Here is a 24,176-nt window from a genome sequence, read left to right on the forward strand (position 1 = left end):
CTACGTTTGTGTAAAAAATATACACACAGCTGCATCTGCTGTTTATAATCTCGTTATTTCCAAAGCTGTCAAAGAAGAAAAAGATTTAATTTCAGCTTGTGATCCAAATGCCAATCCAACGGAGTTTACAGTTTCTGGTGATGGGACTTGGAAAAAAAGAGGTTTTAATTCTTTATTTGGAGTTACCACACTTGTAGCAAAAAATTGCAAGAAAGTGGTTGATACGGTTGTCAAATTCAGTTTTTGTCAAGGTTGTAATCTTTGGAAGAATAAAAAAAATACAGATATTTTAGTGTATAATGATTGGTATGAGGATCATGAAGAAGTTTGTACCATTAATCACAAAGGAAGTGCAGGCAAAATGGAAGTAGATGCAGTTATGGAGATGTTTTGTCGATCAATTGAAAAACACGGCGTTAAATACGTGAAATATATTGGAGATGGTGATACTAAGACTTTCAAAGGCATACTCGATATGGATCCTTATGATGGTGACCCCTTAGTGGAAAAAAAAGAATACGTAGGACATGTGCAAAAAAGAATGGGTGCAAGGCTACGGAAAGCGAAAAGAGACAATAAAGGCATTGGTGGTAAAGGAGAAGGCAAATTAACAGATAAAATTATAAATAAATTGTCTTTGTATTATGGCTTAGCAATTCGTCGGCACTCAGACTCTGTTGAAGACATGAAAAATGCAGTTTTGGCTACTTATTATCATAATAGCTCCACAGACGAAAATCCACAGCATACGTATTGCCCACCTGGTGTGGAGAGTTGGTGTGCGTGGCAAAAAGCTGCATCTGAGGGTACCGAAGAGGAGTTTCAGCATGATAATGTTCCTCTGTGTGATGAAGTCTTAAAAATTATTAGACCAATTTATGACAGTTTATCGTCAGATGAATTATTAACTCAATGTTTAGGCTCAGAAACTCAGAACAATAATGAGTCTCTAAACTCGTTGATTTGGACTTATTTGGACTCGTTTATTTGGACATATTCATTTCGGACCTCAGGTAATTGAAATAGCAACATTTATTGCTGTTTGCATATTCAATGAAGGTTTCTTTCCGATTTTAAAAATGATGACCCTTATGGGAATGCAAATTGGGTCAGAAACTCATTCATTTGCTGTGAGACGAGACAACGCCCGGATTGAACGATCTGAAATACGTACATCCAACGCTTCAAAGGAGGCTAGAACTGCTCGATTGGAAGAGAGAAACGCAGAAAATAGTTTTTTTGAAGTAGAAGAAGGTCCGATTTTATGAAGCAGGAAAGGCAGATTAAATAAAAGTAAGTATAACATATCATTTTATGACTTTGACAGCGAAAAACTTCACGCGAAACTTTAAATGCGTTTTTCTCAGAACAGACTTTTTCAGTACTCTTGCCACGATTTCTCGAGTTCTACTGGACCGATTCACTTGAAATTTTCAAAGAGTCTTGTTTATAGACCTATCTGTAGCCCGAACTAGCCACATCCACAAATTCCAATTGTTACTATTTTTAAAAAAATCGAGAAACTCAAAAAAAACAGTAAAAAAAATCACTTTTTTTTTCAAACAGTCGCCATTTTGTCAAAAAAATTTTTTTACTTATCGCTAGTTCGGGCGATTGCGACATCATTGCAGATTAATAATATTTTTTTTTCATTTCAGATGACTAGGAGGGTTGGAATCATGACAAGACTTAGGTGCCAATTTTTTGAGACCCCCCACTTCATCAGCTGCCAGTTATTTAAATTTTTAACTTTTTTTTTTTTAATTTTTTTTTTTTGTATTTTAATAATATTAATAAACAGGTGATAAAAAAGTGGATAGTAAAAATATTTATTGCTTTTTTTTTACGACATTTTAAAAATGACCTAAAATTCACTGCTCTACACTAGAATACCCCCTTAAGGTAGGAAGAGTGCTAAAGATGATTCAGCGCTTTCATCCGGACTTGGTGACCGCCAACTGGAAAGTGGTGGACACAAGTCTAAGGTATATCGGTAAGGCGCATTGTCCTTATGGATAGAGGGTCTGCCGATTACATCAAGAATGAGGGGTACAGTCTGCACTTCGGCATCGATGTTAGTCTTCAAGGTCCTGGAGGACCTGGAGAAATCGAAGAAGGAGGAGGATGCGGGTGCAGGATGTACAACTCATTCTGATGTGGGGGGTACAAAATTAAAAGAAGGAGAGGAGGGGGCTGGAATGGGTCGAGAACCGTCGTCGGTTGGGCAGGCTGCGACCAACAAGGATGCCACTAGGGGAAAGGGAGTCGGTGGCGTCTCCAGGGACGGAGGAAGGTAAGGAGGAAGGTTTAAATTAGTCGTCGCAATACACTTGACAATAGAACACCTAGTCTTAATTGGGAAATTCCTCGCTGGCCATAGACGACCCTATTTTTATACAAACACTATTTGATCGAAATCGAGATAGATCGCAACTTATCGCTTACTCGAGTTGACAACAATAGACGCATTCATCGAAACAACGGAGAAGTCGAAGAAGCACCTATTTTTACAAGTTATAAAGAAGTGAATAATTGAATCGTAATTAAAGCAAACATTATAAGTATCATTGCGTTTTCTACTGCATTTGAGAGTGATCATCTTTCATAATAAATAATTAATTTAATTGCCTTTTATTTCATAAGTATAATATACGAATATAAGATACCTGAGGTAAATAAGGTCCAGGGGGTAATAAAGCCCACATTTCAAATTTCGCGGAAAAACATTTCTATGACACTTCACTGTTTACGCACACGTCCAAAATGTCGGTGTGAATGTTTCCGTATTGGTCCGCAGTCGCTAGCGCCGCCATCTTGCCAGTCACGTGCGATGCGTTGATGCAGTGGCCAGCTACTGTGCAATTTTATAATTTTTATACCAAGAGACTGTAAGTATTTTTACGTTAAAATTCAATAATTGACTAATAATGCTGTATTTATTAAATATGGTTGTGCAAAACAAAGGATATCCAGAGAAAGTTTTTAGGTTTATTAGGTTATTTTGTAAAAACGTGGCATGAGGTTAATAAGGCCCATTATAACGGTACTTATAATGGGTATTCATCATCAACAAACTGTTTTGGTGCAAAAAGGAGCTTATCGAGTCCATTTGATTGCACCTGAGCATGCCGAAAATGTTACCATAGCATACATACATACATATCTGTCACGCCTGTCTCCCATTAGGGTAGGCAGAAACATAGCATGTGTGTTACCATAGCAATGTGTGTTAATACTGTTGGTACCCATATCCCACCAATGATCATCTTTAAAGGCCAAAGATAAAAACCAGAATATAGTGATAACTTACCAGCTGGATCTCTCGTAAAGATGGTTTCAAAAGGAAGTATGACCACGGAGTTATTTATAGAAATCATCAAGCATCTGGAGAAGTATAAAACGCAGGGGAAAGTCTTGTTAATCCTTGATGGAGCGTCCTCGCACCTAGATTACACAATTGTTGAAGAAGCAGATAAGCACGATATTGTGCTTTATTGTTTGCCTAGTTACACAACCCATGAACTTCAACCCCTCTGTTTGCGCCTGTATACCTATTTTCCTTTCCTTACGTCTCCTCCACATCTATCTCCTTCCTTGGCAAGGAATCTGAAAAGGACAGAGATGTTTGTCGAGCCCGATCGGCTAGAGCAATGTGTGTTAATCGCTTGGAGATCGTTGAATGGCGGCTATCATATTTTTTCTAAAGCATTATAATTAGTATTTTGGACAATATATAGACTGATTTAGTAGATTTGCATATAGACAATATTTGTGTTTTGTGAAGTGTAAAAGTGTGATGTTGCAGCATCGTATAAGAACGAGAGTACGGCCGGCCTCCGGGAAGACATCGAGTAATCCAGGTACCTTGCCTCCTTTCATCCTAAAAATCAAATATACAGTCCATTTTCCACTTTCCATTTTCAATTGCGCATTTAGACACCACCCTCAATAAATCCGTCAATAAGTTTTTTGAGCATCACTGGGATCAAGAAGCTATTACATAAATGTATCAAAATCCTGACAGACGCTTGACGAAATATAATACTCATGAAAATATAATAAATGAATTCTGAGCTACTGGATTGTTTCCATTTAATCCTGATGTATTACAAGACACCAGCGATCTTGACCGAACATCCTCCTCTACAAACATCAACTATTATTGAGGCAAACGTAGAGTACCCTGAAGTAACGTCACGTTATGACACTGTTTCACCGTCAATACTTAACAACGAATAATATACAATTGTTGTCAAATATTTACGTTCAGTAATAGCCAATTGCTATGTAGTTCCGGCATAGAATGGGCCACCCCTTCCTTTCACGTTTCACTGGTTTTTGCTTTTGACACAAAATATTTGAAAATAAATCGTAAATACCATTTCACTAATAAAATTATTAATCGAATCAAGAAAAAGCGAACCAAAAATTAAATCTCTCTGATGCTTCGCAACTGAATTACTTTAATATAATAATTGAAGCAGTTTCTTAGTACTGAAAAAGATAAGCATAATCCGCGAACATTTGCTATGAATATACATAGTTCCTTTAACGTAGTGTACAAATATATCTATTTTCTGTGGGATAAATAAAACAACGTATCGCAGCAGAAATCGGATTTGGAAATGTCTTCATCATGAAAACATCTCAAATAATACGATTAAAATCACACCATATGATATAGCTGCTCAGAAAGCAAACAAAAAATGTGGGTTTCGAGCAACTGGTCTAAGCCTAAATAATACGAATTTATTTAGCGAAGATGACTATTACGTCATGAATACTGGTGTTACCAATACAGTGGATGAAACTATAGATTCTCAAGAATCCAATCAACCTAATCAGAGCACTGCAATACCAGATCATATCGAAGAAACTCAATCATGTGAAACGTTAACTCTTGAAAGCACCCATAACAATGATGAATATGTTAGAGAAATTGCTCTACGAGGTCTGTCCGGAAAGTTCGTATAAAAGTGTTCTGGAATGCGAGAAAGAGGAGTGGGGAGGCCAGGTAAGCGCAGGACCCCTTCCTTATGTCCCTAACAATGCTTCAGTTCTGGTCTGACCGCCGTGCGGTGCGAACTGGCTTGTCACGCCATCTGTGAAGTTACCTCTTAACGAAACCCCGCCGGCATGGAGCCCGCTTCCGTTGAAGAGCAGCGCGTCGTAATCAAGTTTCTCTCGAAACTCGGCAAGAATGGCCGTGAAATTTTTGCCGATCTCAGAACAGTTTATGGGGATGATGCTGTGAAGGAACCAACCGTCCACAAGTGGCTAAAAAGATTCAGAGAGGGCCGAGAAAGCGTTCAAGATGACCCACGTTCAGGACGTCCTTCCACTTCACATTCCGACGAAAACGTGGAAAGAATTCGAACTTGTGTTAATGGGGACCGTCGTTTAACGGTCAGACAGGTAGCTGAAGAGCTTAATTTGGGCAAAACCGTGGTCCACGAAATTCTAAGAAACGAACTTCAAATGAAAAAAATTTGCGCCAAGATCGTTCCGTGAGTTTTTGAGTAAAAATTCCATTACGGTGACCGAACACCCCCCTATTCGCCGGATTTGGCCCCGTGTGACTTCTTCTTGTTCCCAAAAACCAAATTGGTACTTCGGGGGCGGCATTTGGGGGACATAAATGAGATAAAAAAAGCTACGACGGGGCAGCTGAGAAACCTACAACCAGAGGACTTTCAAGGAGCCTTCTCACAGTGGAAACGGCGTTGGCACAAGTGCATTATGTCACAGGGGGAGTACTTTGAAGGGGATAAAATTGATTTACCTGAATAATTGTAAAATAAAATTTTTAAAAAACTTTTATACGTACTTTCCGGACAAACCTCGTATGTACCTCTAATCTTATTCTGTGTTGGCAATAATATCTCCAGATCCATCAATGTCTCGAAAGATCTGACAACAAATACAGTAATAACATTCGCAAATAATCATTGCTACACCAAACAAAACTGTATAAAAAGACAGGCCTCATGGAAAAAATAAAGTAGTAAAAGGGTCCTTCCCTTCCAAAAAGACAAGAGAAGGAAAAACAAACATGAACAAAGCAAAAGCAAAAAAAAAAAAAATTTATTTAAATTAAAGACGATACCAGCTCTTCAAAATCAGTTAATTATCCTTATATCTGCGATGATAATACTAGAAACTATGTTGATGAAGATTCCTACATATGCATGATTTCTTATAAATCTAGAAACTCGAATAAGTTTTGGTACAGATACCGGGCTGTGGTGAATAGGCACATGCCCAATGTTTAAAGCAAGATTATGTTTATGATGTCTATATGAAGCATTAATTGTTTTCAACTACATACAACTAATTTTAGACCACGTCATTGCTTTCAATTAAGAGAGATCGTGATCAAAAGCGAGACCCTTCAATAGTAAAAAAAAATGCATGTTCGTAAGGATAATATAGTTTGAATGAAAATAAATTGAATTTATAAACACATAAGAAAAATGTATAATTATACAATATTTTGTTACACGTTATAATTGGGTTACCATTGCGTCGGTGGATCTCATTACCACCATCTCTGGTTCTAATTACACCGACATTACTCTTGGCAAAGGGAGTCAATTTAAGTACAAGTATAATATTTTTGTAGATTTCCTAGTACAAACTGAGATTTTATAAACATAATCCAGGACACAAAATCAGCTTGGGTCCAGCGCCCGTTTTAACTCCTAAAGAAGCTATTCTTGAAGAGTGAAAATATTTTGGATAGTGTTCAAAAGTTTCCAGAGGAAAATCCAAGACTTAATCCATTTGCGCCTGGCATTGGATGGTGGAAAGCATTTTTAAAGAGACATCCTAAATTAAATATAGGGGAGGGTGGGGTAATCATAGACGGCGGGTAATGCCGGACACGTCAGTTTAGGTGTGTTAGAAAAGGATGGCAGACATTGTCAATGCCTCAATCGCGAGTCGAGTTCAAACGTAGTGCCGGACTGTGAGTGGCGGAGTGAGACTGCGCACGCTTTGCAAGGTATGTAAAATTGAGTTTTTTTTTTCAACAATTTAATCTTATTTTAGTGTAATAGAAAAGTTGTTGTATATTATGGCATTTATGACTTAGAAATCTGGTATCTTTTATGTATATCAACGTGTAATTAGACAAGGATTTAAAGTACTCGGCGCTTGCATCACTCGATTCTAACCTCAAATAAAAATAACCTCAAACAAAAAAAAGAATTAGAACAACATATCATTAAGTGCAGCAAAGTATTTTATGGTTTAACAATAGAAATGGTGCGAAAACTAGCATTTAAATTTGCAGAAGGGAATCAATTGAAGCATAATTTTGACAAATCATCCCAAATGGCAAGAAAAGACTGGTTCTATGGATTTAAAAGGAGACACCCTGAAATTTCGCATCGTAAGCCCGAGTTTACGTCTCTCAATAGAACAACAGCCTTTAATGAAACGGAGGTAAAAATGTTTATTAACTATTTAGAAACCGTGCAAACAAAATATCACTTTGATGGTGATCATATTTACAATGTGGACGAGACGGGTATTTCTAATGTCCAAAGAAATTCAAGAATTTTAACGCCAAAAGGCCAAAAATAAGTCGGTATGGCAACAAGTGGTGAACGAGGCACGACAACTACAGTTGTTTGCGCATTCAGTGCTTCTGGAAAGTATGTTCCTCCATTTTTTATTTTTTAAAAGAAAGCGTATGAATGCTCATGTGTTGCGGGGAGGCAACGCAGATATGATCGCAGCAGTTAGCGATTCTGGTTGGATTAACGAGAACCTATTCGTGGATTGGTTACATCATTTCGTATCTTTTGCTAAACTAACTCTTGAAGAACCAATTTTGCTCATACTAGACAACCACGAAAGCCATGTTAGTCTTGGTTGCTATCAGCTTTGTCGCCAGAATGGAATAATATTATTGTCTCTTCCACCTCATACATCATATCGTATGCAGCCACTAGACCTAACATATTTTGGACCCATCAAGACTGCATATAACAGAGAATGCGACTCGTACATGGCTTCCAATGTAGGCCGAAAAATTACACAATATGACACAATATGCATCAATTCCACTTGAAGATATTGTTAATGTTCCCATACTGCCACAACAGAAGAGTAAACAAACTTCCAGAAAAAAACATTCAACTATTATATGTTCGTAATAAATAATAATAACCCCAAATAATCCAATTATAGTCAAGGTTAATGTCAGAATAAGTAATCTATATCCTATACAATATTTAATCTGTATTCAACACTGGCCTTTCTTATGTGTGCCGCCCGCTCTCTTTTTTCTGCAAATTATGGTGGCTTCCGTACGTAATTATAATATTATTAAAAAATTATTATAAAAAAACATAAAATTAAAGTAGTGCCTCTTATTACAAACCTTCGGGGCTCCTCCTACGGATAAACTCAACAGTTAGTTTTTTTTTCCATTCAAAAGTAATGAAAGTGTGTGTTTTATACCCCCTACCCGATGAGACTTTTTGCCCCATATGTTTCATTTCATTAAACATGTTTAATAGAGCTCGTTTGTTGTTTTAGAATGCTTCGTTATAAAACAGACAAGTAGAGGGACTATGAGACTAGATATAATGAAATAAGTTGCAAATGAGGTCATTAAGGATGAGAAAAAACTATGTCAAGCTGCGAAAATTACGATATTTGCAGAAATTCTCTGAAAAGGTTTATTGCGCGATATAAGAAAGATCTACTAAATAATATATCTTTTGGGTACCTTCCTACAAGTCAAATATTTACTGAGGATCAAGTGAAGAATTAAAGCGATTATCTGCTTATGCTAGCTCAAATGTTTCACGGTCTAGGCCTTAAAGATGTACATCGCTTAGTATACGATTGTGCTATAAAATTCGCAATTGCTGCACCTGATTCTTGGCAAGAAAGAAAAATGGCGGAAAAAGACTGGATGACAGTTTTTTAAAAAAAGAAACACTTCTTTATCTATACGAAAACCCGAAGTTACGAATCTCAGTTGAGCAACTTCATTTAACCGTTCAAATGTTTAATACTTTTTTGATAAATTGGCTCAAATAATTGACAGATATAAATTTTCAGCTTCTTCTATTTGGAATGTAGATGAAACTGGAGTTTCGACCGTGTTAAAACCTTTTAAAATAGTGGCTGCAAAAGGAAAACCAAACGTTGGCTCTGTTACATCTGGTGAAAGGGGCACTTATGCCACGAAACAGATTATCGAACAAAACGGCGCATATTTGAACTAAATCCGATCACTGTAATACTTTTTATAAAGCATTGAATAAAGAGCAAAAAAAGCGGAAGGGACAACCTTATATGATCTTAAGGTAAAGGCGTAGGAAAGTTCACTTTTTAAACGATCGTCTTCGTAAATTGCGACGCGAACGTTGTCCAATACTGGTTAGGAGACACGTACCGAGGAAGATATTCTCTCGGCGCCTAGTACATCAACTCAATATGTATAAGGTGCTTGAATAAGTTCTCGCTGTTTTCTAACAGATGGTGTTTTCAGTAATATAAGTGGATAATATTTCTGAAACGAACGCATTTCCAGGAAATACTGTTCATATTCTTGAACGCCAGTGTGTTTCTGTTTGCCACAGTGTCAACCACATTTTGTTCTGAGTGCTTAAAGATGTCGAGTTTTGTGCTACGAAAAGAGTATTTTCGGGGAATTCTATTGCATTATTTTATACAGAAGAAATCAGCAGCTGAAACACACCGAATTCTTGTTGAGACGTATGGGGAACATGCTCTATCGGAAACAACTTGCAGAGACTGGTTTCGACGGTTCAAAAATGACGATTTTGATATTCAAGATAAAGAACGTTCTGGCGCACCGAAAAAGTTTAAAGACGAAGAATTGGAGGCATTACTTGATGTAGACGCGTGTCAGACGCTAGCCGGCCTTGGAAAATTTCGTGAGTTACGTATGTTCGATTTTCGCATTTTTTCTGTTATTTCGGTACACATGTACACACAAGGCCAGCAGCACACCTGCAATGCCGCTGGTGTTGTGGGTGATCTTGGGCGGCGGTAGTCACTTACCATCAGGTGAGCCGCATGCTCGATTGCCCCCTGTGTTGTAAAAAAAAAAAAAACATGTCTGTTATATATGTAGGCAATATCAGCCATTTTGGATTGTCAGTTTGTTTTTGACAGATAAAAAGTTTAGTCGTGTTTTGGTGTGCTCTTCGATTTTTTACTATTCGAAAAAATGGATCAAAGAAACTGTATTAAGTTTTGTGTAAAAAAAGAAATTAAATGCGCAAGGACATTTGAAATGTTGACTGTGGCGTTTGGCGAGTTTATTATGAGCAGAACACAAGTTCAATTGTGGTATAACCGGTTTAAGGAAAGCCGAGAAGATGCAATAACGATGCTCGTCCTGGTCGTCCGAGCACATCAACAACCGATGAAAACATTTAAGCAGTGAAGAAAATGATTTTGGATAATCGTCGAAACACTATCAGAGAAGTTGCTGATGTTATGTTTAGAAATAATGACGAATCTTCCACAGTAGGGTAGGGCGGGGCTAAAAGGTCCGCGGGTAAAAAGGTCCACCATGCCTATCTCCGAAACTAAGTGCACGTTAGACAACGGAGTGACCGGTGCGTGAAGGGGACGAGGGACGGGTGCGCATGCCGCCCCGCGCAGTGCATTTTCTAGAGCCGGCAAGAGTGTACGCGCAAGTGGTGCGAAAATTACACGTAAGTAATGTTTTAGATTTTACTTAGTTTTAGTCTCATTGTTCGATTTTTAAACTTACGAAACATAATTTCTCTGTATAAATGTTTAGTGGTATTAAGTTTCACGTAGTGCCATTGTTTTTTTGTTTGCATCACCTTGTTTTTCTACATAACCTAAAACAACAGTCCACCTACCATTGGGGCACAAAGGACCGCGGTGGACCTTTAAGCCCCACGAATTATTTTGATTCTATGTATTAATTTCTATTTTATTTTCAGAATGCGGAATTATAAAAAAACCACTGAGCGTGGTACGAAGTCCGTTGAGCTGATGAAGCGAGCGGCTGATTTAGTCGCAAATGAAGATAAATCAATAAGGCAAGTTTGTCGTGACTATGAGATTAGCAGAACTTCATTGAAGAGATTCATGGCGCGGTTAAAGGAAAATCCGGAGTCGCCAAAATTTGGCTACGGCACTCCCAGATTAGTGTTTAACCAAGAACAAGAAACTTCTCTCTGCGAGTATTTACTGACACTTGCACAAATCTTTCACGGTATAGGCCCTAAAGATGTTCGTCGCTTGGCTTATGAATGCGCTGTAAAATATAATTTGAAGATTCCTGAGGTATGGCACACAAAAGATGGCTGGAAAGGACTGGCTGACGGGATTCTTGTCAAGGAATGACCGTCTCTCTATCAGGAAGCCAGAGGCTACTAGTTTGAGCAGGGCCACCTCTTTCAATCGAACGAACGTTTGTGAATATTTTGATAAATTGGCACACGTGATGGATCGTCACAAATTCAGAGGTTCGTCTATATGGAATGCTGATGAGACTGGTGTCTCGACTGTAAATAAACCTTCAAAAATAATTGCAGCCAAAGGGAAAAGAAACGTCGGGTCTGTCACATCTGCTGAAAGAGGAACTAATGTAACATTGTTGGTAGCTGTTTCGGCAACTGGATCTTCGATACCTCCAATGTTCGTATTTCCAAGAAAGAAATACCAAGATCATTTCGTGCGAGATGGGCCAGCAGAATGTATTGGTGCAGGAAATGCAAGCGGCTGGATGACTGATACGGAATTCTTGCTTTTTATGAAACATTTCATCACTTATGTGAAGCCAACTAAAGAGTCGCCAGTTTTGCTTTTACTAGACAATCACAGTTCGCACTTGTCAGTGGAAGTGTTGGATCTAGCGAAAAATAATGGAGTAGTGATGCTGTCGTATCCTCCTCATTGTTCCCATAAGCTGCAGCCCTTAGACGTGTCTGTTTTCGGGCCGTTTAAAAGGTATTTATCGTCAGCACAAGATTCATGGATGCGTGGCCACCCAGGAAAAACAATGAGCATTTACGATATCCCAGGCATCGTCCGAACAGCTTTACCTTTGGCACTGACTCCCAACAACATCTCGAAAGGGTTTCAAAAAGCTGGGGTTTACCCGTTCAACCGGGAAGTGTTTGATGAGTCGGACTTCGCTCCAAGTTTTGTGACAGACCGACCAAATCCGAACAATCCAACAACGTCTTCTGTACCTAATGAGTCACAGCCGCCTATGTCTACAGAGCCCCAGTTGCCTATTTCTCCAGGTTCACCAAGTTTGTTAATTTCTTCGCAGCCCGAAGTTGTAGCAGTTGTTTCAGCAAGTATATCTCCTGTATCTCCTTCTCAGTTGTCTACAGTAGGGCCTCAGTTGCCTACCGTCTCAGTTTTGCTGTCCTCAAGTGACCTAATGTTGTCTTCTACAGCTGCTGTTGAAAAAGATTGTCTGCCATTAAGGTCCTGTACAGTTCCATCTTCAAACATTGAGCCTCAACCATCTACGTCAGCTTCATCCTTGTTTGCTCAGCCATCAATATTTTCTCCGGAATCCATCAGGCCTTTCCCTCAGGCAGGACCGCGTAATGTTACCAGCAGGAAACGACGAAAGGCAGCTATATTAACAGACACACCTGAAAAGGAAGCGTTGTCTTTGGAACAAGAAAATAAAAAGAAGAAGAAAATGGTCTCTCGTAAAAAAGCTGTCTCGAAGAAAAATAAACAAGTGAAAANAAGATTTTACAAGAAAAAGATACAAATAAAAATAAACAAGTGAAAAGAAAGATTATACAAGAAAAAGATACGAGTTCGAGTTCTGAAGAAGAAGAATGTCTTTGTCTGGAATGCTGCGAGTCATTTGCTGACAGTGTTGCAGGAGAAGGCTGGATTCAATGTAATACCTGTAAAGGTTGGGCCCACGATAAGTGTGCCAAACATCACTCATCATCTCTTGCATACGAATGTAAGAATTGTCAGTCTGATGAAGATTAGTTATTAGTTTTTTGTTGAAAATACTTATTTTTTTAAATTGTTTAAGTTGCTAAAGATGTTACCGATTTCTTTTATGAATATGTACGATTTTGAGATACTACAATTGTTTTAAGATGTTACCTTTATCAAGATCAAAAAGACCAAAGACCTAAAGATTTGTTATTAAGACTGATTATAACTGTGCCTTATAATTATATAACTTAGTTACCAGTGCAAAATAGGTCGCAACATATCTGTCGATTAAAATATAATAAATATAAAGATTATTTATTTTTATTTATTTCCTACATTTGACCACAAAATATGATTTAGTTGTCGTGGTTCTTTTTACCCCAAGACTGGTCCTTTTTACCCCACCTGCGGGGTAAAAAGGACCATTTGACATTACATTTTGTATCGCCCATATTGGGCGCATTGGTAAATTCTGGCCGTATTCACCTATGGCAACTTATAGATGAAGGATTAAACTTTCTATTATTATTAAAGTCTTTCCCAGGAACCTTAAACGTACGTAGTTATGACACAATATACGCAAAATGGACCTTTTAGCCCCGCCCTACCCTATGTTATGGTTATGGAAGCAATAACCATAACAATAGCTTTTTGTTTATTGTTACATATTTTTCGTGATTAAATGTAAAATTAAAAATAAATCTTTAACATATATTAGACTATCAGGAAAATAATAACAACCAAGAACGTCCACCTGTATGAAGTTACCTCGACATAGAGGTAGAAATAACATTAATCGAAGTCAAGGTACGACTGACAAGCAACACACCAATACTAAGAACACCATTATCGTGGGGCAATATGTATTCATGTTCAGAACAAAAGCCTATGTTGCTAATAAGACATATCATTTCGCATTTTGATAATAAATAGACATACATAACAATGTATTCTATTGGCTTCGAAATTATCCTGCAGACACCAAAATTGTAGACAATGACGATGATGTAAGATTTTTTTATTAAAAATTGTCTTTAATTATTGATTTTTGTTGTTTTTAGTATTGTTTTTATTCAATTGATTTTAATTCATTTTTATTTTTGTTTTTATCTTTTTGTTGTTTTATGATATTGATATTCAAATTTCGACACTATTGGATTGAAATGCATACAGATATATGCTATGAAAACAATCAGTGAATCAACAATAATCGAAAAAAGTATGCTTGTTTAATAAAACATAAGATAATTCCGAGAGATGTTAATCTCGAAATTTAGATAGTAAACAGACATATAGAATAATAAATTCTAATTGCTTTCGAGATAGTTCTGTAAAAAATAAGACTGAAGACGACTACGAATTAAGACTAACCTTGTTACGGATGCAAACCCCTTCCAAACCATACTACAACATACCAATACATATTGCACAATAGCTGTTCCCACCACACAAATTCCCAGAAAGAATGAAGACATACTTTACAAAGAAAATCGATAAAAGGGAATACGACAGGGCAGTGAGAAGCCAGTATATTTTAAGTCGCGAACGTACGGTGTATATTTTAGGAATTAATCACGACTCATAAATATAATTACTAATTTTAAATAAAGACTCTGTAAATTAAATGACATTGTGAACTTAAATAGTATTCTTGTTTTAAAAAAACCTATCACCGACCGTCAGAACATAATTACCTAATAAATATTTTTATTGCCTTTAAAAACAAACGCGTAGATACAGCAAGAGATGAAACAAACTTCCGATATTAGTAATTGATCAAAAATAGAGTCTTAACATTGATAATTATTTGAGTGACCCTGAACATGCCATACCCATATAAAATGGATGTCCAATTTTCAATAACCACCTATTGATATTAACAATTTGACGAAAATTGACAATTACTGAGTGGCCACAATTGTAACATATCTTAGTTTTCCAATATTGATATTTAATATACCACATAAGCTTTTTTTTTCTGAGATTTATTTACAAAATGACATAGCCCAAGAACATAATTTAGTAAATGCATTACTAGATTAGAATCGACCATTACTTGAAGGACCATGAATAAATCCAAAATGCAATTGTAAGGATTGCTTTAGCCACTTGGGAACAATTTTTAAAGGAGCTTCCACTGACAAAAGAAACAAGGTCACTACCTATTATGAGGTGTACCCAAGCAATATGTTGGCAGACCTGTGAACCTCTTTTGGAAGATGATGACAAAGTATTCCTTGGACCCAAAGTAATCCTTTATTAATCTTGTATTAACTTTCTTATACATCAGCTCCCTACATAGACTTCCCCTCAACTGGCTCTTCCCCCTAATGCTGATACTGTACTGCTGTCTTTGAATTACAACTGTTGAGGACTCCCTTGGACCTCCCCTCGACTGGCTCTTCACCCTAAAGCTGGCATTGGGCTGTTGTTTTTTTTTAATTGCAGCTGGATTTACAAGTTGCAATAGTTCCAAAGAATTTTGAAGAAGTAAGCAAACACTTAATGGTCGAGGAATGGGCAGCAGCATCCTTCTTTAAACATCGCCAATGCCTAACTGCGGTTGCCAACCTGCCTGTCTAGCGTGACAATTACTGGCGAAACCTTCCGATAAGGGGAGGCCTATATTCAGTAATGGACATTTATCAGCTAAGACGATGATGAATCAATCACTCCATCAAATTCCATAGCCCAATCATGGCTTCTCGCCATTTCCACTTCAAGTCGTATGACACAGAGGCCAATTTTCCAACAAATTAATAATTTCACGACTGGCACACTCTGCGTCTATATCCCTCATAGAATTCAACCTTTCTGTAACATGCTTCCCAAAGAACCAGTAACTTGGTGATTCTTTGTTATCATAACCATTGTTGACAAGAGGTTCCATGGTTCTCACTAAGTCATCTATAAACTGTTTGCATTTATTGGTTTTATTAATTTTTACGCTTCTGGATGGTATATAACGCGGCCTATTAGTTCTTTGACCTCTTTGTCTAATTTTAAGTACTCCACCATCATCCAAGTCTGGTTGCACCTCTTCTTTGACTTCTGTACTTTTTAAATTGGGCAGCGATGTGTTGGCCTGGAAATTTAAAAAAAGAATATTGTTAGAAAGGAGGAGCATGTTTTTAATATTAATAATAATTTTTAACTTGGAATTTTTTTGGTCCATTAAATATTTATTAGTAACAATATTCTTAAAACTGGTTTTTGAATAAATGTCAAATGAAATAAAAATACTTTTTAATTCACAATTTCTAACAGACATTCAAAGGTTAACTGGAAGAGATCCCTTTTATGGGATAAGTCCACTATTGTACTCATTCTTTTCTTAAGAACTCTGTGTATCATATAATTTAAGACTTTACTGTACAATAAAATGTTACAAACAAACAAACTTTATATAGACTCTTTAATATATTATACCATTCAATAGTAATAATTAATAATATTCATGAAAACAAATTATTATAAAAAAATATGATTTTTTTTATTTATCCTATTACTATTATAAATAAAAAAAAAAAATGTTTTTTTTATACAACTTAGAATGGCAAACAAGCTGACGGTCCACCTGATGGAAAGTGGTAACCGTCGCCTATAGACATAAGCAGTACCATGGGCATAACAGAGTATACTGTTCCGCCCATGATACCTCCCATGTGTTGCCATTCCTGAGGACTCAGATATTATTCCTCTGTGAGGTGAGGAGGAAATATGAGGTTGGATGGATGTTTTTTTTACTGTTTCATGCAAAAAATACTGAATGGTTTTATATGAAACTAGCTGTAGTCTGTGACTTCAGCCATGTGAATCAGTAAGTACATAAAGTATTCTATGTATTTATAAAGTATAGTATATAAATTAGGATATAACTTCCTCATATATTAAATCCATTCATCCATATTATCATAATATATATTATCATAACATATTTATTAGTATGTAGTAGACTGAGAATCCCATTGCTAGCAATATACCCAACCAGCTCGACCTCCTCACAGTTCCCCCTGGAAACTATCATGGTTAATTCCTGATGAATTCATCATGATGGGCTAACTGGCCTGTTTTCATTCTCATCTATCACCCTTCACTGGTGCTCCGCCAGCGTATCCCGTTAGCGCAGGCGGGGTTACCATACCATTGTTACGCATAAAAAAAAACTTACACCGTGTACTATTTACAGCCAAACAAAATAAGTCACAAGCTCACCTCGTAATTTACAACTGCAGAATCATCTTTTCTATGTGCCTCGCGAAGAAATTGCAAGGGCTTCCACAGTGGCCAGCAGGGCACATAGATATCGGCAGCATTACTAGCATTCTCCCTGGACTTATCCACCCTTCTGAGGTTGTGGTTGAAGGTGCTCCTTATGTTCACCCAGCGGTCTCTAACAGAACGAGCTGAAATAAGAAATCTTTTTTTACAGTATTTCCAATGGCACATATGTTGATGGCCCACCTAATGGTAAATAATAACCATTGCCTATAGACATGAATGATGGAAATTTAATAATAATTTACCCTCATATATAAAAAAAAATAAAATATAATATTTATCTTTATTATAAGTGAATGTGCAAAAGCATATTAATTAAATTATTATTTTGGTAAATTTGTGACATTATTAAAAAACTACTTTCTTTTGTAATGTCACTGCTATATTTCTACAAACTGAATCACCGAGTCAAACCATAGATATGCATAGAAACATGCATGAAATAGATGTAAAAAAAAATTGTGTTACAGAAATTTATTGAATATGAATGGTGATAATTCAGTTATGAAATATCAAGGAGACATATCTATGTACATTTAGCGGACTTAACACCGGACAGTGTTCTCTACCAATCAATTGTGTATTGCTAATAATAAGGGCTTTTTTTTAATGGATGATAATGAAATGGTAACGTCCCCTGTGCTATCGGTATACACTGGATGGCACCAGTGAGAGATGATAGGCGAGGATGAAGCAAGTTAGCCCATCCTGATGTATGCAATAAATAAATCACGACGGTATTCAGAAGAAACTGCGCGATGGAGGTTAACTTGATATACCGTATATTGCTAGCGATAGAGTTGCTAATCTCCTTAGTAACAATTACCTCTCCCCAGGATGAGGGCTCGACATGATGAGAAATTATTGAGATAAATCCTTACTTATATTAGAAAATTCATTTGTTTGTTAACTTTTGGCGCCTTTACGGTTTAAAAAATTATAAATTTGCTAAATCTTACCTGTAAAACCTCGGCCCAGCCGCGCGGCGAACTCTGCGTACGCCTTATACTTTTGTTGAATATGGTGGTTTGTATTTCCAATCGGCTTCCAAATAAAATCTCTTTGGTGTACAAACTCTACTAAATCTAACTCCAACTTTCGCGTCCAGTAGCAAGGTTTACGAGGCATAATTATTATTAATACCAATATTGTTACCGTTAGCAGGTAAAAAAGATGGTTTTTTTTTATAGAGAACGCAACAAATGACATGAATAGACCGATCCATAGATTATGGACTATAGTTGTCTTACTGACAAGTAACAGATTATATTAAACATCAGGGTTGTCAGATGCGAATTTTTATTTTTAACCAACAATTTTTTTTTTCTTTTAATCGATGCGATTTCCAAAACTTTTATCTAGAAATGAACTTGTGTCATTTTTCATTACGTTTTGCTAAAGTTAATGACGAAAAAACATTAGTTTCGTTTCTACTTTTAGATTATTTTACTTTCTGTCATCATATCTCTCATCTCAACATCTATATTGCTGCTTTTGGTTTATTGTATTTATTTATTTATATACAGTTTACAAGTAATAAAACTATCGCCCAAAAGTTTGAAGGAATTATTCCAATTTTTCTAAAATCTATTCTTCCAAAATTTTTCGGATAATAAATCTTTTACCTCAATTTGTGAAAAAAGTACTTGATCTGGCAATGCAACAAAATAAGGCTGTAGTCAGACAAAAAAGACGTATGGCTATTATATCGGGGATATATATATATATATATATATATATATATATATATATATATATATATATATATATTGGAATAGTGAAAATTTAAACTATATGTTTATGTTTATGTGTAAAAGAGGGCTACTTTTAAAATCGCTCATTTCAAAATCCAAAATTTAGGTGTATTTATATATAGTACTCACTCATTTTCTTTCACTATTTTTTCATTACTTTCTTCATTAATAAATGCACTTTGTTTATTCATATTTAATATTAAAACACTTTATACGCAAATTTTACGCGTACAGCTATTCACTGTTGGACATAGATGATAGATACCTATACACCTATATACATTCTCACAACAGCTGCTTACGTATTCGTCCAATTCCGGAGCAGCTCGCAAAAAGCACGCTGTCTCACCTAGCATTGTATCTAATAAAAGAGATAGAATCAATAATGAGCAGTCAGCGGCTAGTCTACACGCATATGTCTACTCGCACGCACACAAACACCGTGCCGAAGTCTGCCGAACTGAAACGACGTTAGACGATGCACGGCTTCCGTCCTCGCACCGCTCTGCCGCCGTAAGAGTGGGGGGTGTTAGGTTCCATTTCCGTTATGGAATTTTTACATTCGGTCTCCGCGCTCAAGGCCCGCGATAGAAGCTATACAATAGCTTAAAAATATTAAAAACGGTATTCAGTGCAGTTCAAATATACCTAATTAAAAATTATTGAGAAAGGAAGGATTGTTAGTAATGCGGACTACTAGTCCTATTGCTAGCAATATGCTTTGTCAGGTCGACTTACACGTGGTCACCCCTGGAAATTATTGTGCTGAATTCCAAGTGTATTTATTCATCACGACGTGCTAACTGACCTTTTCATTCTCACCTATTTTTCTTCACTGGTACCCTGCCAGCAGTTACTGTTAGCGCAGGCGGCATTACCATTCTATTATATATATATATATATATATATATATATATATATATATATATATATATATATATATATATATATATATATATATATATATATATATATATATATATATATATATATAAGATAAGACGTGTATTAACAAATTTTTTTATGTTAAGATCGAAATATCTACCTATTGATATTTGGTAGGTTTTTATTGGATAATAATGGAAAGGTAAACCTGCCTGCGCTATTGGTATACGCTGGCGGGGCACTAGTGAGAGATGAAAGATGAGTATGAAAGCAGGTCAGTTGACCATAATGAGGAATTTTACAAAAATTAATCAAGATGGTTTCCAACCATCTTCCTAATATACCCTATATTGGGGAGAGGAATTCTATAGCGGTCCTCCTCGGATTTTTTTATATTTTTATTTTTTTATACAAGAATATTTGTAAGTTTGTAAAGTTGTATCAAAAAAATATATTGTTATCAATAAATGGGACTATTAGACCCTATTACTAAAATTCCTTCCCCTCAGTATTTGGTAGTTAGTTCTTGTTAGGGATGCAAATGACGTGCATGTCAACATTGCCAAGATACGTTGATATTTTTAGAATTCCTTATTGTATTGAGATTCGATAATAGCACATAATGCTACCTGAGCAAATTCAAGAAAATAGAAATAAGTGCATATTGTACTCTGCAAACAGAATAAAGTGCTATATAATATTGTGGGTATATTAAAATTTGCATAATACGATGACATTAACAGCTCGCCGCTACATTAGGGCTTATCGAACATTCCGGATGGTTTATAACTTCCTGGTTCCGCCGAAACTGCGAGACGAGTGGCGGCCATTTTGTGGACTTTTCGTACATGCACATAATTTAAAAATGTAATTTTATCTACTGAATTTCGTATGCTGTATGTTGCATTTACAGCAGTTTTATTAACTGTTTATTACGTTTGATCCATTCAAATTTTGTTTTTGGAAAGAATTGTAGGTGCAGGTTATTTTTTTAAATTTCCATCTGTTCCGTCCGTCCGTGAGGGTCCGTCATTGTGTGGTATTCCGGTCTTGCAATTTTTTTTAATGGATGATAATGGAATGGTAACTCCTCCGGGTGATTCTTTTTAATGGATGAAAATGGAATGGCAGCCCCGTCCGCGCTATAGGTATACACCGACCAGGCAGTGGCAGATGATAGGTGAGAATGAATGCAGGTCAGTTGGCCCACCATGATGAATTCGACAAGAATTAACCATGATGGTTCCCAGGGGGAACCGCGTGAAGGTCAACCTGAGAGGGTATATTGCTAGAAATGGGGGTATTGGACCTCATTACTAACAATCCCTTTTCGCCCACTCCGACGGGGTTATCGGCATATGCTGACGAGGCGCCAGTAAAAGATGATAGGTGTGGATGAAAACAGTACGTTTCGTCTCATCGTGACTTTTTTTTTTTTTTTTTTATACAACTTAGAATGGCAAACAAGCTGACGGCCCACCTGATGGAAAGTGGTAACCGTCGCCTATAGACATGAGCAGTACCATGGACATAACAGAGTGTACTGTTTCGCCCATGATACCCCCCATGCGTTGCCATTCCTGAGGACTCAGGTGTTATTCCTCTGTACCCAGTAAATTCACGCCATATCCCACCCTTCAAACCGAAACACAGCCATGCAAACACAACTGCTTCACGGTTGAAACACGAATGGGACAGAGGTACCCAAGCAATCGACTTTTGTACAAAGTCTCCCTCTGGTATTATAAGACGTATTTATCAAGATTAATCACAATGGTTTCCAAGGGGAACCATATGTAGGTCGACTTGATAGGATATATTGAATGAATGAATGAATGGATGAGTATACTTTATTTGCATTATACAATATAAGAAATAGGCAAGACAATTAATAAATACAACGATATAATTGTATAAGTACAGCAAGGCTATATTGCTAGCAATGGGAGTGTTAGTCCTCATTAGTAACGATTTCTTTCCACTGTCCTTGTTTTTTCATATGGATAAGAGGATACCAGTTCTTGATTTGCATATTCCATTATTATATTATATACATATTCTCATACCATAGAGCCGAGATGCTTACGTATAGCGAGGTTTCAGAGATGTTTCCTCTCACGAACGCTCTTCCATAACCTGAGCGTTATGGAATGAGGTTTTTCCAAGAGACTACAGCATGGGGTCCTTATATATATATATATATATATATATATATATATATATATATATATATATATATATATATATATATATATATATATATATATATTGAAGCTAGTAAGAGCATTTAATTTGTGTCTTCGCAATTTTTTTGTTGGTTTCACGCTACTATACTCGTAACTCTATTTATATTCCCTACATTTATTTTTTGTTACCATAGATAATACCAAAGACCAATAAAAACGTTTCCTGTTAATAAATTTCCGCGTGATTTATAGTCTGTGGTGTAAAAAAAACGCGCCAAAATTAAAACGGCCTATGCATGTAGGTGCGGCCGTGTCAACGCGATCGCCAACTTTGCTGGGTGATTAATAGCCTCAGGGAAACTTGTAGGGTTTGTATCGTATGGTGGCGGTGAAATCTGCCGTGTCACTGGGGGTATTTCTAACGAAATATCGTCCCGTGTAGTAATAAAGGGACATTGGCCTCGACCAAACTAATATTTGGTCAATTGGTTATATACAAGCGACTGATAGAGCCGACCCTTACGTACATGTATTTAGTTGTATCTAGTTAGCTATTCTGCTAGTATCTTTCTTAATTCTTAGCCAGTAATCTTCTAAATTTGTATGTATAGTTGACTTGTTTTTATTTGTGTTTGTTAACTATTTATTAATTACGGAGTACTATTCTGCATTTTGTTGTGCATTTTATTTTTATTTTAGATTTTTAGAGTGTATTTTAATTTTAGATTACAGTCTTATTTTTTATTTTATTGTCAATTTTTTAAATATTTTTTTAGAATTTTTCTATATATATTTTGTTGTATCTACATAATTAGTGTAGATAAAACAATATTGTAACTAGATGATGTTTATTTGCACATAGGAGATCTTTTAGAGAAATATAATTTTAATATAATTTTTGCCTGTCTGTCTTTTTGTATTTGTTGCGGTATCACATAAAAACTAATACGCCAAATTGAATATAGTTTTCGCTGTTAAGTTCTTAAACTTGGAACTTAATATCTACTGAATGTTTTATCTTCATATGTTATCTAGAAATGGCCGATTTCATTGGTTTATTTCACGCACACGAAGTCACAGGTAAAAGCTAGTAGACATAAAATAAAGCCAGTTTTAATAGACAATTATATCTCATAGAGTACTGGGCAATTTTTAGGTGATAATTAATATTTTAGATAAAAAAGTACGTTTCGATTGCTTGTTATCTTAACGGTTTATTTTTAGATTATGTAGATAGAATGTCTCTAAGTTTCATTGAAAACAAAACAACTACTTAATCTATGCCGCGAGAATAGGGTTACCATATATACATTTATTATTAAGTATATGTAAGAATATATTGTGAGGTTAAATTAAAAATACTTATATTTGAAAGAACCAAATAAATAGTCCATAATGATAAGTAATGATGTTTATCTTTGCTGATTACTTTGATTTATATGTCAGTATAGATAAACATAAAATATGTTTTTGTTTTTATATAATTAAAAATGGCCGTCCTTGTAGTTGATATATGTATATTAATTTGTAAGCAATATGTCCATTTGTATATTTATATTTTATATATCAGAAAAATATATCCCAATTCTAATTTAAAAATGATTCTATCCGGGAAAATTTTTGTCTAATCGCTTGCAACACTGAACAAAGTGCATTTGTTATTATTTTAAAAAATTAAATAAATTGTTTGCCCAATTAACAGTTGTTTCATTTTTACGCTTGATGCTCTATCTATGTAAATTAAGGGTTTAATCAATTAACATACGCATGCCATAGATAGATAAACATTACATTACAATACAAACAATATGTATATATTTCTTCCGAAAAGTTTGTATATATTTATAAAATCACTTTGTTTTTAAAACCGGTATTTTCGTAGTAAATAGAAACCTGATAATGCACCTTAAGATAACGCTGGGGACTCGAATGGAAGCGTTTTACTGCAGTGCAAATTTAACATTCGAGCTTAGTTTTTAAAGCTACAATTAGCTGCTGGGAGACAACTAAGCTTTGTCATTATTTCACACAATAGATTGTCCTAATGAGCTACACACGTAGTAGTGTTTAAAGCTGGTTTCTTATAAAACAATTCTCTTATTAAATTCAACTTTTGTAG

At 35.9% G+C, this 24,176-nt stretch overlaps 2 protein-coding genes and 1 pseudogene across 2 annotated transcripts; 2 read left to right on the top strand and 1 right to left on the bottom strand.

Annotated features, from left to right (window-relative positions):
* The first annotated feature begins 3,026 nt into the window (after nt 1–3,026).
* Nucleotides 3,027–4,409, top strand: LOC128200397 (uncharacterized; annotated as a pseudogene).
* A 6,109-nt stretch (nt 4,410–10,518) lies between these two features.
* Nucleotides 10,519–12,784, top strand: LOC128200415 (uncharacterized). The gene is made up of 2 exons (XM_052893802.1): nt 10,519–10,709; nt 10,968–12,784. Exon 2 carries the CDS (start codon nt 11,330–11,332, stop codon nt 12,782–12,784), a length of 1,455 nt encoding a protein of 484 aa, XP_052749762.1. The 5' UTR covers nt 10,519–10,709; nt 10,968–11,329.
* Nucleotides 12,785–13,567: 783 nt separating this feature from the next.
* LOC113514094 (uncharacterized) lies at nt 13,568–18,459 on the bottom strand. Its single transcript, XM_026898085.3, has 3 exons — nt 18,192–18,459; nt 17,167–17,357; nt 13,568–16,036 (listed from the first exon to the last, which is right to left on the bottom strand). The coding sequence occupies exons 1-3, from the start codon at nt 18,439–18,441 to the stop codon at nt 15,671–15,673; spliced, it is 807 nt and encodes a 268-aa protein (XP_026753886.3). The 5' UTR covers nt 18,442–18,459; the 3' UTR covers nt 13,568–15,670.
* Between the last annotated feature and the right edge of the window lie 5,717 nt (nt 18,460–24,176).

This window comes from Galleria mellonella, unplaced genomic scaffold (genome assembly GCF_026898425.1).
Source record: "Galleria mellonella isolate WM207_F2 unplaced genomic scaffold, CSIRO_AGI_GalMel_v1 utg184, whole genome shotgun sequence".
In the NCBI taxonomy this organism is placed as follows: domain Eukaryota; kingdom Metazoa; phylum Arthropoda; class Insecta; order Lepidoptera; family Pyralidae; genus Galleria; species Galleria mellonella.